At 37.3% G+C, this 19,973-nt stretch overlaps 1 protein-coding gene across 3 annotated transcripts in view; it reads right to left on the bottom strand.

Annotated features, from left to right (window-relative positions):
* The window catches only part of clcn2c (chloride channel 2c), a 77,225-nt gene extending 65,188 nt beyond the window's left edge, over window positions 1-12,037 (bottom strand). For 2 of the 3 annotated variants that reach the window (XM_061281192.1, XM_061281193.1), the window contains exon 1: window positions 11,762-12,037. In XM_061281192.1, coding sequence (XP_061137176.1) covers window positions 11,762-11,812 — 51 coding nt within the window. In that variant the 5' untranslated portion in view covers window positions 11,813-12,037. The remainder of the gene's footprint in view (window positions 1-11,761) is intronic. The other variant, XM_061281194.1, reaches the window with a different exon arrangement.
* Window positions 12,038-19,973: the final 7,936 nt, after the last annotated feature.

Genomic DNA, 19,973 nt, shown 5'->3' with positions numbered 1-19,973 from the left:
ACATATTCATCAATTGATCCAGATATAACGTGCTCTGCATTATAAGGCGCACTGTGTTTTTTTGAGTACGTTTTTAAGTGCGCCTAATAGTGCGGAAAATACGGTACTTACTATGTTTGTCCTGCATATTATTCTAGATCTGCAAAATAATATTAGGGCTACTCATAATGTAATATAAAGCATAGGAGGGAATTAATCAGTGGCTGTGGGACCCATGTCTCCAGTTGCCCATCCCTGACTTCAGATTCATACACACCAATGCTTGACAATTTGTTTTACCCACTGGAACCCTTTGTAAGAAAATCAATATTTGTCAGTGGTAAACCAAGTAACTTACACCAGAAAGAAAGACGTACGTACATTGGGCCAACAATGTTTGCCCTTGTTTCAGTTCAAAACAAATGATTAATTCCTCATCTTGTACTCCCTCGACCCCCCTGCATAGCCTCCCTGTGATTAATTGCTCAATGATTTGTCATCCTTCCCACACAAGTTTGCTGAGCTAATTTGTGATGTTTTGCTCCACATTCTCTTCCTGAATTATTAATAGGCCAATTCAGATTTAGTTAATCTTCCAAATTTTCCAAATCAAATCCATTTTGTATAGCACTTAACCACTTTAGTGTTCTGAGGGGGCTGGATCAAGTCACATAATTACAACAAACTCCTTTTGATACCACTTGAATAACTGTCCACCATTTAATTTGTAACTCCGTGGATACGTTTCTGCTGGTATGACAAAGAGCTGCTATCCACCCTTATTGACCTTTGTTTTCCACAGCTTCTCATTAGCTACGTAGAGCTGTTGAGAGCATAGTGTGCACCAAATCTTAATATTCTTATCTGACAATAGACTATCAATTATTTTACTTTAATTATTAATACTAATCATTCATGTACTCCTCCCTTGCGGCGTATGGACACGCGAGTCTCAATGCACTGAAAAGGAGATCACTCCTTTAGAGGAAAGTTCTCATACGAACGTATTAGTGATAATATAAAAGTAACTGTATACTTTTACCACGTAAGTACTCAGTAACAGTCGCTGCACAAAAATCTGAATAACTGAAAAGTAACTACTTGGGATGTGTTACTGGTATCAACAACAAAAAAAAAAGTGTATTGTTGAGACTGAAATAGGGAAAGGTAAAAAAATGCACAATAAATAAAAGGTTTTTCTATGGCCCTGTGCGGGCACCCTAGGAGCCTAATAGAGGAAGTCTTGTGTGCTTATGCCAAACTGCCATGCCAACCTTTTAGGCCTCTCTTCCACTCACCCAGGGTTGGACAAGACTTCAAATAAAAGCAGGATGCATGAAGGACAGAAAAGTAAGAGGCAGAAGAAGCCACAGGAGGCACTTAAACAAAGTAGCATGAACCTGAGCAATAGAGTACACAAATGCTGAATGTGTGAGAGGGCGTTTGACAAATATAGCACTACTACCAGCAGAATTCATGTGAGCTGAATATACAAAAAGAAAATATGTCAAAGGATTGTAGAAAGCAAAGGCAGCGGGAACAAAAAGAATGCGGTGATTGGTAGACGAAACGACAAGGCCTTCAGACCTGCTGCCTCGATGAATCCAATTTGTTAAAAGGATGCATTAAAGTGCAAACACAGCTTGTAAACAATAGATTTATGCCCATTGTTATGAAGTATGTTCATTTTCTGTCAAATTAATTCTTAATTTACATTTAAATCGCCTGTACTTTTTATTAGTGCTTATGCTAGTAGCCTAGGAATAACTGTTTCCTTTTGCTAATAATAGGACCAGTGACAGTCTCAGCTGTGCATGAATCACTGGTTGAATGTAAAATGTATCCATTTAAAAAGGGAGTATGGACAACGGGGCTATATTTCGCGATTGAGAATTTTTCTGTTTGTTCAGATTATAATTAGTGATGGATGATATGAAATATTTCAACCGATACTGATAATTTCTTGCTTTGAATGGCCGATACTGATAAACCATTTGTGTGTGTGTACTACAAATATACATCTTAAAGAAGAAAACATTTCAATTCCACCTTTCAATGGAGTGGGGTCAGATGATGACATAAGAAAAATGAGGTCAGTGTTTGTTTGTGTGTTTGTTTGTGCTAAATGAACAAAGATAATTGGTTAATAAACATTAATTGGGGAAAATGAAAACACTTGTAATACACTAACAAATACAAATGTATCTGGTTATTTGATTAATCGATAAAATAATTGATTGAAAAATCGATTCTGACAGCCCTTATTGGCTGACGTGAAAAGAATTACATTCAGTTAAAATGTTTTATTTGTATTGCTGAGCTGTATTTCTCAACTTCAGTGTCCTGCTTAATATTTAGGATTTGAATTTATATTATTTTGCACCAATTTATTTTGAACAAAGACTAAAACTAAGTTGCCAGTTTTTTTTCATGTTTTTAATTTATTTTCTTTACAAATGAATCTGAAATCATAGTTGTTTGAATTTGATTTTTTATTTCAGTTCTCTATTGCAGTGACTTCTTGCTTTTTGTCAGAAATGAACAAAGGGTTTTTAAAATGATCTAAAATTGGTTTAAAATAAATCTCATATATTGAAAGTGCTGATGGTATCAGTTACTTAGTATCAGTGAATACCCAAGAGTTGAGTATTTGCACTGGTATTGTTCTGGGAAATAAAAGTGGTACTGAACATCGCTAATAATAAGTCCATCATTGCAATATATCATTGTCCTATATTACTTTGCCTCGAATTGCTTCTGCTGATAAAATTGAGTGAAACATAAGGAACAGAACAAACATGAACAGACAATAGTCCCAGTGAGAAAAGACGTGAGACAAAGTGAGAAGAGGCGGGAGGGAGACACATTTGCACACAATGACTCCCAGTGTTTCTCTCCGTGTCTCTTGCACGTGCTTGATCAGGATGTGGGACAGCACCGCCATGGCACTGCCCTGCACTGGCCCCAGTGCACACACTCTGGGCCTGGGGACGCTCTATCTGGAAAACTCATCACTCACGTCCGACTTCAAAAACACAGCTGTGAAAATATCAGGCCTAAGAAGGTGATGAAGAACAACTTGTTGACACAAATCTAAGGACAGAAAGCAACCAAAAAACAAATGAAGACTCTTGAGTTGCTGGTGGAATAATGAAGAAGCGAGGGGGGTGAAATCTGATAGTCACAACATGATTAGAAGATCATGTGAGAAAGGGGGGAAAAAAACAGAGACTATGAGAAAGTCAAATACCCAACCAGGTGGGAGGATAAACAATAGAAGACACTCCAAATGAAGGCTCAGAAATTCTCACGCACTCTGAGACATACAAAGAGGATTCAGAGGAGAGACACTGGTTAGAACCAAGGAAGGCCGTGTTTGTTTGTATTTCTCTATTTATTTATCTGAAGTTGGTCCCTAAAAGTAAATTCTATCAAATGCCGATCCATAATAGCAATAACAGATTTACTTCCCCAGTCTCACACACATGCATGCATGATTGCACTCTCAAACGCTACAAAGCTTTTTCATCTTAATCATGTGCCTTCAGATTAGCTTGTTGAGATTTACACATATAAATTAAATATGCTAGCAAAAAGTACAAACATCTTGCATCGCTGACAAGGTTGACACTGAGAAGACCACAATTTGCACTTTAATGGGTGGTGTCAAACTCAAGGCCCGGGGTCCCGATCCAGCCCACCCTATCTTTTCTGTGGCCCCTAAAGGAAATCATGTATATCTACTTCAGGTTACTTGACAAATTCTGTTCCATAATTGACATTTTTCAAAAAAATTGAGAGATTGCAACCACTTTTTTGCTACCTAACCACTCCTAGCATCACCACATGATGAACATTAAAATAAACATTAGGCTAAGGATACATGTATGTATTCATCAAATAGAAGACAGAGAATTTACTTACATTTCATACACTCGTGACATTTGTGGGAGTAATGAGAATTGTTAACAGTGTCAACACCACCACCTATTTTAAAAAAGATTCAACCATCTATTCAAGAAACACAAATAACCATAATAATAAATATAGTCGAAATTGTACTCCAAAATGTGGGCATATTTTAAAGCAACAAACAAGATTTTTGTATGTACCTATTTGTAATGTTAAATACTAGTACGGCCTGCAAGATTTATGAATTGATAGCTACGCTAGATCATATGACTCTGAACAACATTAGTGGGGAAAGCCACAGCACGGGCGTGACTAATATGTGGTGATAAAAAGAGAAACGCTTCCTTGGTGACTGTCATCTTTGTGGGTTGAGATTACGATATGATTTATGGGATTTGTTTTTTAGTCACAAGTCGAATCATTTTCCAGCACGTGGTCAATTTGTGGAAAAAGTCGGAGTTTAAAGATAGCTAACAAGTCACACAAGGTCATTTACTAATTGTTATTTTCTTTTTAAATCAAATACACAGTCTACATTGTAAATGTATACAACAATCTCAGATGTACTTTATGTGTGAGTTTAAATCAGGGATGGGAATCCCTGGCATTTGATACATTGACACAGGTTGCGATTTAATTTAAAAAAGAAATTATATAGTGCATGTCAGGACGGATTGGTTCTATGTTTACTTAAATGGGCTATGATAGGTGAGACGACGGATCTCAAAAAAAAAAAAGAGCATACCATTGTTTCACCTTTATCTTATCACGTTATACCCAGTTCAAACAATCTGACTACAGTCAATCAAATTGACACTTTGGTGATTGTTTCAAAGCTACAGTAAGTCAAATACACTAAAAGTGTCAAATCAAATATGCAGTTACCGTATTTTCTAGATTATAAATTGCTCCGGAGCACAAGTCGCACCAGCCATAAAATGCATAATAAAGAAGGAAAAGACATATAAAAGTCGCATTTTGGGGTGAACTTTATTTGATTAAATCCAACACCAAGAACAGACATGTCATCTTGAATAGAGGGAAGTTCAAAGTTCACAGTCACTTTGTCACAAATTCAGCCTTAACAAGCTTTATCAAATTTAAGACAAATCTTGGAGTAAGGGTTTACATTATTATTGCAATGTTAGCTATTCTTGATATTTTAACAAAATAAATGTACCTATATTCCCCAACTTTATATATTAAACTCCTAGTGATAGTGAAACACAAAGATTAAGATGGACACAGTGGATCCTTTTTGAACAACAGAAACACTTTGCGAATATGTTATTTAGTGTATCAGATCAGGTTTTACAAGTTTATTTTGAAAACTAGAGTGGTTTGTTTCTTCTTGCCTAGGGCCTGATGCCCAACGTGCAACACAGCTGAACGTGACTGAAGTGAAGCACTGTAAAAAATATATAATAATAATACACTTGGCAATTTGTCACAGCACGCTAATCAAATGATTGCCACAGCAAAGGGGAAAAAAACGCAAACGAATATTGGATTTTGAGGGCATAAATGCAATATACTGTCCTGAAATGTTTTAATTTTTACTCCCTTCCAGATTTTTTATTCTATTGCTATGTAAATATCCTACGCCACAGTGGTAGAAAAGATTTTGGAATTATTTGTCGATTTCCTACATCACAAAATCCTGGCATTTTATTATGGGTGTGTAGACTTTTTATATCCATTGTAGGAAATGTTTTTATTGTAGTTTTGATTATGTCCACACATATTATACACACACACACACCAACTGTGCCAACTGGGAAATCATTGAACATCTAAAAGCACATTGAGAGAGGTCTAAGCAAACAGTTTGAGCTTGCATGACAAATGGCTTGTTGCAGATCTTAAGTAGGACAGGGTTGTTTTTGGGCTATACAACCAACCATTTAGCACTTTTGCTCAAAGGGATCTCAGCAGTGCATGCAAAGCAAACTCTTGCATGCTGAAATAAATTATATAACATATTTACAGAGAGGTTAACTGTTGAACGTTCAGAGAAAATCAAGTTAAATATCTTTTAAAATAAGTTAAATCAAGTTAAATAAGTTGTAATATAAGACTAACTCTATAAAACAGAGAATACAATATTGCTTTACTCATATACAGATGTCAGTGCGGTATATATATAGTGTACACAAAGAAAAAAGATTAAATGAACATTCAATTGTGACTACACGAAAGCAAATCAATAGAACATTTAAAAAAGAAAGAAGAGAAGAGAAGAGCGGATCTATCCATAACAAAAAAGTTAACAGTCTAGTCACACGCACACTAAACTGAGACCCAATGGGGAGACTTTCAAACAAAGTGTGTCCTTGTTGGAAGAAAAGGGAACAGACTGTCATATAAATCTTTTTTCCGAGACTTATTTAGGTTAAAAATTTTAACTTCGTTATGGCATCCATTAAAAAAAAAAAGTCAAGTTAAAATAAAACATTTTCCCTTTGACATTTTATGCACATTTAATATTCCAAATGCTATCATGTTTTAAAACATCAATATTATTCTACGCAAAACAAGCTGATAAATGAAACTTTTGGTAAGTTAAATATAGAAACAAGATCACTTCAGTCATGCAATAAAATACTGTGTAGGTGGATAAATGGACAGATGATATAAAAAGTGGACGTAAAAAGTCTACACACCTGTTAAAATATTCAATGTTTTTTTGATGAGTTACAGAAAGATTAAGGAAGCGCTTAAGAAAATAAATAATTATTATTTGGAAGAAAAAAAAAAAGAAATGATTCCGCAATGCCATCACAAGATTGTGTTGAACACCACATCCCCTTTTGTTGTGACAAATATCTGCATGAGTGTATGGTGATGAAATCCTTCTGGGTCAAAAAATACTTTTTTGTAGTTTACATCATTTGGTATTCCATTTTTGTTTGTTTGCCCTAAAATTGGAAATGGAAACTCTTTGTACAGTGCAATAAATACTATGACGTCCACTGCAACTTTAAATATAGTTACAAAGAAAACTACTAATACTTCCAAGAATGTTGTATTAATAACTAATTGGTTTGAACCTGGCAAGTTTAAAAGTCAGAAGTGAATTAGAATCAGTAAAAGCTGAGAAATTATTGATGCAAAGTGAAGACTTTTTTTTAAATTAGTAAATGTATATAAATTACCATACATTCCTGTCTGGATGTTTTAAATGATGTGCAGTTGATATGTAAACGAGATCATATGATCAAAAATGTGTTATCAACAAACACAGTTCCCAATTCAATACAAACAATAGATTATAAACTGTACTTTGAAGGGCATGCCACCTCTTCAAGGTTACCCTCTTTGAGAGCTTTCAGTGTTTTTGACAGATGCAGTTGATAACGTCCAAACGACACCAGTTAACACAGAGCTCCAGAAATTGAGAACCCAGTAAATCAGTTTCAGTGAATTTCGCAAATGTGTTCATTTAAACTAGAGGTCTCAAATTCTGGTCCTGCATGTTTTAGATAATGCCCTCCTCCAAGACACCTGATTCAAATGATCACATTCACTATCGGGATCCTGTGGAACTGAAGTGCCGCATACTGTCACTTATTTGTAAATCTTGGGTAAAGGACGGAGCAAGCCTGCAAATTGGGGATGGGCTGTTTACGCCTGCGAGCAAACGACATGCACCATTTGTGAACGATGAGTGGGTAGTTAATTTTATTTAAAATGTCTATTTCCTAATTTATACCAATACATAACATCTACACATGCAGGACATTTTTTTTTTCTGTCGGTAGGCTCAATTAATTGCTCACCCTTGTGCTAAACGTTTGTACCTTCAAGCAAATGTTTTCTTTTTTCGTTCGTTTGTTAACATCTACAATTGAAACCGTCGTTTATTCACGCGACAATTGCTCAGGGCAAACATTGAGCTGAATTGATCATTTTGGCAAACAAAAACAGCCAAGACCATCCTTTTTACCTGGAGAAAATGTTACAAGCTTCTGCTGCTTATCTATGCTTAGAGCCAGCAGCATGTTCTCAGTTTAGCCCTTGAACAAATATTGCGTAAACAGCCTTTTTTTTACTGGCATCAAAAGAATGGGTCAAGTACTTGTCGACCTGACATTCTTCCGTGGATAAATAAATATCAATAACTCAATAAAGAAAAGAAAGTCAATAATGAATGGCAGACTTTCAGAGAACATCAAATTTCCGCAATGCCATTGAAACCTTTTCAAGACAAATGGCTAAGCACGCACGTACAATGCTTATTAATTATTAATTTTCCATTGCTCTTTGCCGTATATTTTTATTGGACTGTTGTATTGTTTCAGAGCTAGTAACTTTTGTAAGGAAATAGGTATGAAATAGGATTTTTAAAAAAAAAAGTTAAAATAGTAGTATGTCACAGCATAAAGAATACTTTATCCATGCTTTTATCTTCAGTAGACTTGTTCTTGTAACAGTCTTCTGACTGGACCCCCTCAGAAGAGCATCAAAACAGCTACAGTTCATTGAGAATTCTGCAGCTCTGGTTCTGACCAGAACAAAGAGATCAGAATGTATTACTCCAGCCTTAAAGGTTTTACTCTGGCTCCCAGTCAGGTGTAGGATAGAATTACACCATTGGTCTATAAATCATCTTTGGTCCTGAATGCATTAAAGAAATGCTCATGGAATATAAACCCAATGGGGTACTGAGCTAAGAAGACTCAAGTCAATTCATGTAGCCCGGAGTTTAAAGACAGTTTTATTCCTACTCCTTCACTTTTGTTATTCCTATTAATATTGCTGAATTCATAAACTTCCAGCACAAAACCTAACACTGCTCCAATTGTCTCGAGTATGAAAATAAAATCTCAGAAGTGACCACTATGCCATCTTTGTTGCATGCAAATGTTTACAAGCATGTCATTTAAAGGTATTACCACCACCTCCTGCTATTTTATTATTTTTAAACAACAGTAGGTTACACATTGTTGCCACACTGCATCAATGATTGACAAGGCAATGCAATTCTCAGCTATTGTATAATTTCAAAGTGCTTAAAGTCCAGAACCTTTTAACTCATGCCAAGCTCCTAGGGTGAATGTCACGTGTCAAGGTAAACCTTAATCTACATATGACAACATTATCAGGGCTTTTTCCTGCTGTCACATATTTAGGGTACAGATGCTGGATTAAGGGTTGACATAAACCAAGGATTTGCCAATTTATGACACCACACATCTAATTATAAAAATGGGGCAAGCTGCAACCGCAGTGTGCATGCTCATTTATCAACTTGTTTTCCAAAGAGATTTTTTTTTTTCCCATTCAGCCCAAAGAAGATTTATGTGGTTAAAAGTCACTGGAACTGAAAGACACTCAGCTTCACTTTTGGGTCAAGTTCATCCAAACTGTGTTTGCTAGGACTAAGATCATCTTTAACACCGTATTCTTTCAGCTATTCCTTTCTGGACTTGACTTTGTACACTGGAGCACACTTGACCAGTCAATGATCCACAAAATATAGAATAGTCCATAATTGCTTTGTTCAGTAGCTACGTTTACTATATACGTCAACAAGCGCAAATGCAAAGGTGCCGTTTCGTTAGGAAGTGTTCACAGAAAAATAATGCTAATGTTTGAAGTAGAAATGGACAGAGTGGTGTTTTGTTGATAGAATTCGCCACGGCTACTTCTTCTGCGACTATTTCCAGTGTATTCGGTCAATCATCGCATGTCAAAATGATTTGCTCTGATCGAAAGTGAATGAACGCACGGGCCGTATCAATAGTTTTAGTGTCCATAGAAAACAGTGCATCAGATCATAATTTTAATCCAAAATCAGATTGGATTGAAGAGATGTTGTCCACGTAAACGTAGCAAATGGAGAATTCAACTTAATTGGTAATTAAAGGCTTCTACCCCAACCTCTAGTTATTCAAAAAATGAATTGCTACAACACTAAGACCACCCACATTTGAGCACCGACTGCTTCAGCCTTCAATACATTTTCAATACAGACATCTCAGTAGGCAGCCATAAAGTACTTCTTACAGTCCAATTACAGTGAATTCTTTGACTCAGCTGCCCACAAGAAACCAGCACAATTGCCAGTTTCATACAAAGAAACAATGTTACTACAACCAACAGGGAGCTGATGACAGGCCTAGAGAGAGCCCATTTACACTATTAGAGTTTATTCTGGCAATGGAGTTATGTATTTGTTTTGATGTTTTGATGCTTTGCTTATCCTCAAATTATCAGCAGGGTGATGGACATTAAACAAAGAGGAGGTGCAGGGGGACTTTTCTTTAGCAAAAGCTGCTTGTGCACGTTTCTCTGGTCAGAGCATGAGACCCTGCAGGGTGACGGAGTGTCCACTGCTGAATCAGCAGGTAGCACATTGTGTAATCTCTCAAACACACAAATACAGATTAAATGACACACTGTGTGTGTGGGGGTGTGCGGGTGTGGGTGTGGGTGTGCGTGCATGTTTAAAGGGCTTTCTGCAGGGGAAGTTGTTTAAGAAAAGAAAACTGAGGCAATAAATGTGTTACAGTAGTGTCTTTATAAAGGCTTGGCTTTCAATTGCTCAATGGCCACTATTGGCCCATAAAACAAGTCTACTGAAATAGAAGATTTTTCAAGCCTGTCAGAGGTTTTGTCAGTAAAAACTCTCTGGGACCTTTAAGTGCAAGTGCACACAATGGGTTTGACTCAAACTCCATTCTCTAGCATTCTGGGGGACCAATTTTTAGATCCAAAGTGAGACCACAAATGTTGCAGGTCAACTATAAAAAGATGATTAACGGATAAATATTTTTATTTCAAATTTCAGTAAATATTGGCAACACTTAAAAAAGATTACTAATGCAAAAATACTGCTACCCCAAAATATATACAACACTGCAGACCACAGTAGAAATGTTTGAGATAAGAGAATTTTAACCTGGAATTAATTAATTCGAATAAATGTTTTCTTTGAAAACAAAATACACACACATGTAAAATATGTGTTATACTTTAACACAGGGGGTGTCAAACTCTTTTTTTTCTCAGGCCGCATTGTAGTCATAGCTTCTTTCGGAGGGCCATTATGACTGTCAACCCAAATATACGTTTGAGCACCTCATATTATATACAGTAAAAGCTACAAAACAAACCGAAAAATAACTCATTTTCAAATCAGACGAGTAAAAACTGATCAAATATATTTAAAAAAAAAGTTATTATTAAAAGTGAAGACAATTTGTAATTCTAGTAATGACACAAATTTGATGCACAATTTGTCTTAGCGGGCCACATAAAATAATGTGGCGGGCCGTATCTGGCCCCCGGGCCTTGAGTTTGACACCTGTGCTTTAACAGGTTCTGAAGCACTAGATTAACTTTTGTACCCACCAAACATATCAATAAGGCTTGTGGTAAGGAAAGATTTTTTTCTAGACATTTAGAGTGCAAATTTGGCCTTGGATGTTATCCCTTTCCAATATGATGAGACATTTATCAATATGTTAAGGAGTCAAATCCAGATGTTATGCATTTAGCTCGCTACCTGCACTGCAATGCTTTTCGGGTTTCTGTTTATTATTTGACTCTACCAAAACGTCACATGCCAAACGTAAGCGTACGAATAGACCATGAGAAAGCATTGCAACTTTTTTAGCTTCAATACGTCCATTCATTTTCAGCCGCTGCGACATGCAAGTAACAAACTGCATAGAAAAAAGTTATATTTTGACGTCGCTACTTCACATGCGTATTGAAACCGCCTTCATATATATGTGACGTGATCAGCTAGAATCGGCAGTGCGTCCGGTGAAGATCGGCTTAATCAACAATTGTGCAGAAAGTGACATTCGTGTGTGCTACCGGCGAGCAGGAGATCGGTGGAAAGCATTGCACTCCAACTCACCAGAGTTTGTTCATACTGCAGCGCCCGCTGGTCGGAGCCGTCTCCAGCCATGGTGAGCTCCGTGCAGCCCGGGTGAAAGCTTGGTGCTTGGAATTGAGAGGAAACTGACAGGCGACAGCGACGTCTCACTGGGTGTGCAGCGATCAGAGCATTTCACCTGCTTTAAAATGTCAGATTAGTTCGAAATCAAACTCGAACTCAGTACTGACTGTTTCCTTCATTTTATAGTCTCAAGTCCCGGCCGGAGGAGACTTACTTGTGAGGCGGGACTTTGGCTCACTGAGGTGGGTTTTGACACTCCCATCTGAGATCAGCACAATTAGGATACCTCCTGCTTGATTTGTTGTTTATATTATTTGATTTTATTTATGTATATATTGTACATGTATTCTTGTGACTTTAAGGAAAAGTATTTGCAAACACTTTTTTTTCTGACTGTCAGTAATATGAGCTTGATTTGTTGTTTATATTATTTGATTTGATTTGTGTCTTTATAGTACATGTATTATTGTGACTTTAAGAAAAAGTATTTTCAAACAAACACTCAGTAATATGAGTAGCACTGAAATAAAAATAAAATAAAAAAATCTGACCTCTCTGGCTCCAATGTGTGACGCTAATTTGAAACTGGGGGGAAAAAACAGGGGCGGAACTACGCGGTGGCCAGGGGGGGTCAAGGCTTCCCCTTTAATATCTGTATGTTATTTCTGCCATTCTCACATGGATGCGGTATTGTTAGACCCCTTGATACGTTGCCACAGGTTATTTGTATTGATGACATATTTAAAAGGGGGAGTCAGCACCAATATTTTTATTATAGTTGTAATATGTTTCATGCTTCCCCACCAGTCCAAACACAATATTCTAGTAAATTGTGTATTTGTGGAATATGAATTTAGTGGCAAAATCCACCTCATGGGGCAGCCATTTTGCCACTTCCCGTTGACTGAAAATGACAGTCACAGTTTCTCAAGTAATGATGACCAATCGCGGCTCATCTGTTTTCTGAAGCTGAGTTGGTGATTGGTAATGACCTGAGACTTGAGGTTCTGTGACGTTATTTTCAGTTGACAGAAATGACCACTCCCTGAGATGGCTAGAAATGGGTGGATTTGATCACAGTAACCAAATCAGTACGGAATGCAATGGACACCAATGGTGCGATGTCTGTCTGGAGATCTGCACTCGCGACTATGTGAAACCCTTATCTAAATCAAAAATCAATTAAAGTGAATTAAATCGAATTAGGTCATTGTGAATCAAACTAAATTGATTTGGGGAATCAGAATTGATAAAAAGATAAGGTAAAAAAAACATCTAACATTTTGTCATATTTTTTTTTTTTTTTTTTTTAACAAGTCTCCGGCATTAGTGTCAAAGATAGACAGACACGGAAAATGTGCAGGCTATCTGCTTCAGGTCTACAAGTAATGAAGAAATCTCATAGTAGGACTGCATGATGATGTTATCGGTAGGTTTATCTCTGTTTTACCCAAATAGAAGTAAATGCCACGATTGGAGCCAATGAATCTCTGTAATTTCAATTCTGGGGTTTTGTTCTTTAATGAGTGTATTACTCCTATTCATTTATTCATAACCTTTGGTGTCCAGAGAAGCTAATTCTATCACGGCGCAATACACATAATCACAAGTGAGTTACCCATCACTGGGAAAAAGGACTCACTCTCTCACGGCTGTGTACCCGAGACTATACAGGCAGCTGTGGTAGTTCATCAAACCGGAACAGGGTAAAATGTTTCTGGTGCTTCCGTGACAGATGTGCAATCACAGCGTTTTGTGGTTTTGTGCATTGGCAACCAAATTCCAACTATTAGCATGCTTCAAATTAAATGGCACGTCTAACCAACCCCATTTTAATAGAATAATTTACTTTAACACATTCAAAAACTGAATTTCAAAATAAGTGTATGTAGAGGTGAACTAAACCATGTCTGACTGGCAACGTAACCTTCACAAACCAGACTGGACCCCCTGACAGATACTTTTGGGCCATGGACAAAGTACTAATAAACTCCAAGAGAAAAAGTAAGACCAAAATTAAGGCAACAGTTTCCATCATGGGTTGGAAGGAACGTAGATAGAGATCTCAAACACATGATTTGCTTGACCTTCCAGAGAAACTGAAGTGTTTGGTGTTCTTTTGTTAGCAATCTAAGAGAAGAAAAAAGAATACACATATCCATTCATAGCTGTCAGAAGGAATGTCAACACAAGATTGAAGACATCAGAAATACAACGGTTTTTTTCCACTTAAACAAATTGCTTTGTGTGGAGAAGGTCAATCATTAGACACAACCTGCTTTGTGTGAATTTCATTTGAAGCTGGTAACCCTTTGTAGTGTATCGGTGTTATTGTGCATTGCACAGAGGGTTGCTTTCTTCAAACCCATAATGGCTTCACTTAAAACATTCTGGAAAATATCTGGGTGGCACATTGCTTTGTGTATCGTCCTCACAGCTCTCACCTCGGACTTTTCTGACTCGTGTTTACTCTGGTTTCCCAATACGTGCATGTCATTTCATCATCATTTAATATTAATATTTTAACTCGCTCAGAGGTGAACATGTGAGTTGACTGTTTTTCCAAAGTCAGTCTGGGATAGTCTATGACTCAGAAAATGGACAAATGGAAAATGACCGGAGGTAAATATTTAGCAGAAACTCCAGTTGTCAGTTAATTAAATTGATAATTATTCTCAATATCCGCTGATCTTAACTCCCAGAGGCAACAGGACCTCCGAAAATCAAATAAATCAATTTTTGCAATGTATGAACAGGCCCTTGTGACAAATGTGAACATGATTCTGTTGGCTGTGTCTAAGAATTAATCTCATTAGTCATGACTAAAATTGCTAAGATGGCAACACTGACTGCAGTTTTGTAAACCAGCACCTCTCATGTTCCCATCCCTGCTGTTATGGCAACATTGCCCGTCCATTGGTGACAATGTATAAGTTCTAAATATAACTCAGTCTTGCACACCTATGACCCTCATGAGGAAAAGTGGTTCAGAAAATGAATGGATGAATTATATTAATGGAATGGAATATTCAAAATACCAAATGTTTCCATTTAGTTGTATGTTTCTGAGCTGTGAAACCATCAGGAGCCAACAGGAAATACTTTTACAATTCCAACCTTACGACACTCTATTGGAGTCAGATAGCAAAAAAAATTGTGATTTTTAAAAAGAATGAAAAGAAAACATGTAACAAAGGATTTCTCATTTACGACTTGTTTGATTAGTTAAATACAAACATAGACAGCAGACGTCAAAGCAGTAAAAGTGACTGATAACTATCCCCTAAACTTACCTGCATATTTGCTGGCACGCTCAATGACTATGCAGTGTGTGCATGTGCTGTGCATGTTTGATCTCAACCAATTATACTCTCAGTAAAACATTGTCTCAAGAAATGTAAGGGAAGTCAAATTTATTTGGATTGGCAAATAGGTTTGAAGGTACTCTCAAGTACGCAGAAGTAAATAGCCTGTTGCATTGTAGGGAAAGAATACCGAACGAAAATCATGCATGGAGACGGATGAGAGGTGTATCGAATGCAAAAAACAAAGTGATGATTGAAAACAAACAGGGACACTTTTTGCCAGGACGATCCACATAATTCAACCTTGGTGTTGACCGTCTATATGAACGTGAGAAGCCCAACCTGTTAAGCCACACGCACAATTCTACACACTAAGTAGGGGTCCCCCCCGGAGAAACATGAACACACAGAAAGGTTTCCTAAAACTCTCTTTCAGAGCAAGGTTCCACAGGAGATGAACAGTAAATAAAACATTACAAGTTCTCAAAATTCTCAAATCAAAAACCTCTACTGCTCTCTTCCATTCTTCTCTATTGTACAGTATCCAAGCAAAACATCGAGCACCTTTGTGCCTGTCTGTCTGTTCTTTCCATAACGGACACGTGTACACGGTGAACAAATCCTAAATGTCATATTTAGAAATCAAACTCATTTATAAGGAATGACCTTTCCAACAATGACATGTCTGCTTTTTTTTATTGTATTAGCAGCTGAGTGTAGACATCATTCTGGACCAGTGTGCACACAATGTTTATGAACAAACAAAGTCTGTGCAATATGCGGGAGGAGGCGGAAATCCTGGCCGGAAGCTGCCTGTCCTTTTCTGGTGTTTGCTGTCTGGAGTCACACGCGCCTGTAGATGTGAAAGTTGAATTTTAGATCCCAGGAATGTTGAAGGAATGCTGAACGAAAGGTTGGTGAGAGTGCTCTACAAAAAGTGTGATTGGGTTTGTCTCCATGGAGATAATTGATCCTCACCAGCATACTCTTGGTCCTCATGCAATCATGCCGGTTGCGTGTGCGGCATGTTGCGTTCTCCGTCTGTGGGCATAGGCATCCGCCTTATTACTTTTTGTCAATATTTGCATCACGTTGTCTTCAAGTTGTCCATGTCAGTCCTTGGTTGAGCAAGGACAGAATTTTACAGAGGTTCTGATTTTCCTTCTCTTGAGAAGCTCAGTGAGGCTAAGTACATTTACTAATGGAATGGCTTGGTAAGGGGTTACTAACTTTCTTCATAAGTCTTTTAATTTAGCATGACGTATTGCACTGCCCGCATTGGTCTTCTCAAGAATAATCCGTCATTTGTGCATATTTCATCATTTAAAATATCACTGTAATTTTGACCTATTGACATCTTGGAATTTTATTTTGATAATGACTGTTCTTTTCATTTCATTGTTTTTTTTTATTGTTCTTGTCCTCATCTATTGCGGATGACCTGGAACCCTTTGAGCCTATCCCAGTTGACTTTACCGAGAGGTCAACTGGAATGGGCTGAAAACAGGGCAACTGGGACAAAGAACCTTTAACATTTTATTTTGCAACCAGGTTTTTTTTTTCTGTGCAGCTGAATGACCACATCTGTGTCATAGTTAAACCACTGAATTCCCAGTCATTCTCACTGATGTCAGTAAGCCAATTATTTCCTTTAATACGTCAATTGAGTCAGAGTCATTAGTAGTAGTTAATTACGAATTGCTTGGAAGTAGCGGTCGATAAACCGTACCTTCTGAAATAATAAATCACTGAGACAATCAATTGCCTTGAAAATAATTCACTGCTCAAAGTACTGGACCTACTCAGTAGAGCTCAATCTGCTGGCTACTCTTACATACTGCAAGGGAAATATAAACAAAGCTTTTGTTCTTACTTCATGTCTGTCATGGGTCTCGATTTTATATATAGGTATGAACCGCATCATATTAATTGCAATTATTACATTCAAATGTCTGGTAAGTCACAAAGGCTGAATTGAATTAAATTGATTTACATACATGCAATATGTAGCACACGACATTTTTGACAAAACATAAATTAATAGTTAACCTGGGTTGATCTATCTGTCCGTTCGTTAGTGGATTCTGCAGGTATTGTTTTTCATGGTGTACAAAAGAGGGTGACATCAGAGAAGATTTTCACTCTCGCCTCATCCTACTCCCACGGAAAAAAAAAATCCCCATTCCAGTGCCGGAGTATAATAATCATATCCCATCCCGTACAGGTAAAAACGACAAGCTGTCCTGTTCCCGTTCAGTATGACTCCCACTCCTATTTTGGAGGCCAGCTACAAAATAATAACAAACCAGCTAATATCGCATTTTATACAATACAATACAACTTCATTTATATAGCGCATTTAGTTATGCATTATTTACTTAGTTACTTGTTGTTTTTTATTAGTTTTTCAAATTTAGTCACGCATTAAGTTTTTTGTTAGTTTACGTTTCAATTATTTACAAGTCCAACCCAACTTTGCTCATGCATCCGCCATCTTCTTCAAGGGCACTAAATGATCTTTCTTACCAGGAAAACCTAGGAGACTTTAAATGTGTCACATGACTTAGGATCAAAAACAGGACATTGTGCTGCCTGTAGGCAAAAATTGTTTTAAAAACAACTTCTCTGTATCATCACTTGATGAATACTTTATGCCAACTGCACGTGCGTAACTAAGGGAGCATGACTGGAAAGCCTATAGGCCCTGTCCAAATTTCCTGAACAAAAAATATAATACAAGTTGCCCAACCATCAAAACACAAATCACTGCAAGTTCAAAAATGATGGTTTTATGATTTTCAATCTCACATGATTTGCAAAAAATAATAATCACACAGTGAAGAGGATCACGGTTCCCTAGTTGGAATACATCCACAGTTCTCTCACTCTCAGCTACAAGTTATGAGGTGAAAAAGTCAAACTGAGAGGCATGCACGTGACACGCAATTTGCTGCAGACTCACCATGCTGTTCCCCCTGGCAGAGGTCCAGCAGGGGACTCCTGAATGAGACGCGATCAGTCATGTCATGACATGCATAGATCTCAGCCTACTAACCTAATGTTGGTCCTGTTGTTTCATTTGAGAAGATCAAGGCTGGGCAGAATCCTATTGGTTGCAAAGTTAACTTCCAATTTATTTATTTTTCAAGTACACGCCTTCTTTGTGATCATGTAAAAAAAAATAAAAAACACCAGTGCACATGCAGTACATAATGGCATTGCTCTGCCCTCGGCATAATCAATAATAATAAAAAAAAACAGAGATGCTCAGATTGTCATCATCTCCTCCGTGTTGCAATGCGGACTGCAGCCGTGTGAGCAACATCTCTGCTCCACGTTGCTCCAGATGCGCATGAACCTTCAGCTAATTCTTCTCAAATGTGCGACGCAGGTGCAGTGACGATCGGAGGAGGAGTTTGTATTTAAAATTTTAATATATTTACTACATAAGGGCAAAATATTGTAAAACAGTATGTATTTTTAGAATTAATCATCAGATTAATCTGTAATCGTTTTTTCTTTCAATTATCGTTATCGGAGTAGTGGTGGTAGTGGTAGTAGGAGTAAATATGGTATATAAATACGAACAAGGAGCTCTTCTGCGATTTGGAACAAACCTTGTGACTTGCTTGTAAAATAATCCAAAATGTTTTGCTGCACACTGATCCATCAGTTAGTTATGCCTAAATCTGTCTCATTGTGCAACTGTAGCGACATAATGTTGCAATAAACTTTAATAGGAATCATGTCATGTAAACAAAGAACCTAAAGGCTGATTTATAGAAGGGTGACACATTATACATGGGCAATTTATTTATGCTTTAAGCAACTGTTAAAGATTATGTCTGGCTGTATCTTTTCTGTATTTTTGAACCACATATCATCCCCGCAGAACTGCCTTTGGCCAAGAAGCAGTGTACATACTGAACTCTTAACCCATCAGAGTGTGGACAGACAATCATTCACAGACATTCACGTCCATGGGCCATTTAGAGGATCCAATTAACTTAGCATACAATGGGACTGTGGGCGTAAATTAGAGTACCCAGGGAAATCCAAAAAAATCACAAGGAGAACATCAAGACTCCACACAAAAGAGTCAAAGTTGAGATTCTAAATGAATGTTCTTTTTATGCTGTGTCTGGCTTTGCTTATTCTTTTTGGATGGTCACTTGGGAGTCGCCATCTATCTTTCATTTTATTTTTGCTATTTCTTTATTTACTTTTTGGCAGTTTTGTTTGACTTTAAAAAGGTTATATGACAGTGACAGACATGAATAGGATGCACTGCATCAGTATCCAGGAGAGTGCACTGTTTCAAGCTTTAAAAAAGCTCTTACTGTAATGAAATGTTCAGTACTTGAGTTCTCAGCCATACAGTAACATAAATACTATATACGTCATGTCCAAAAACTGAGGTTTACGTTACAAGACAAAAAAAATGGATCACTTCATGAATTGACAAATTTACATTTAGCAATAAATGACATGAATGTGTATAAAAAATAATTCAAAAGTGCACATTTCAGCTGTTGTCAACGAGACAAAAAGAGTAGGAAAACCATACAAATATTTTTTTTACATGTGTGAAATCAAGAGAACCTAGTTGGACCACTTGGTCTGTTAACACACTCACACTGACACCATGTGCAGGTGCAGCACTACAGCTGGTGAATGTCTCATGATTGTTTTCTGGCTGCCACAGCTCGACCTTTGACCTCCACCATCTGGCTCTGACATACAACTCTCCTTGCTGTCGTGATGAGTCCTGAAAACTGCTGTATGGCTCACCGAGGAACTCAACAGGGACCTTCTAAGGCTGTCAACTGTTGTTTCATTAGCTCATCTCATGTAATTGTGTAGCT

Source organism: Syngnathus typhle, linkage group LG6 (assembly GCF_033458585.1).
Source record: "Syngnathus typhle isolate RoL2023-S1 ecotype Sweden linkage group LG6, RoL_Styp_1.0, whole genome shotgun sequence".
NCBI classification, from domain to species: Eukaryota; Metazoa; Chordata; class Actinopteri; order Syngnathiformes; family Syngnathidae; genus Syngnathus; species Syngnathus typhle.
The sequence above is the reverse complement of the archived record's forward strand: the minus strand, read 5'-3'. Positions and strand labels throughout refer to the sequence as shown.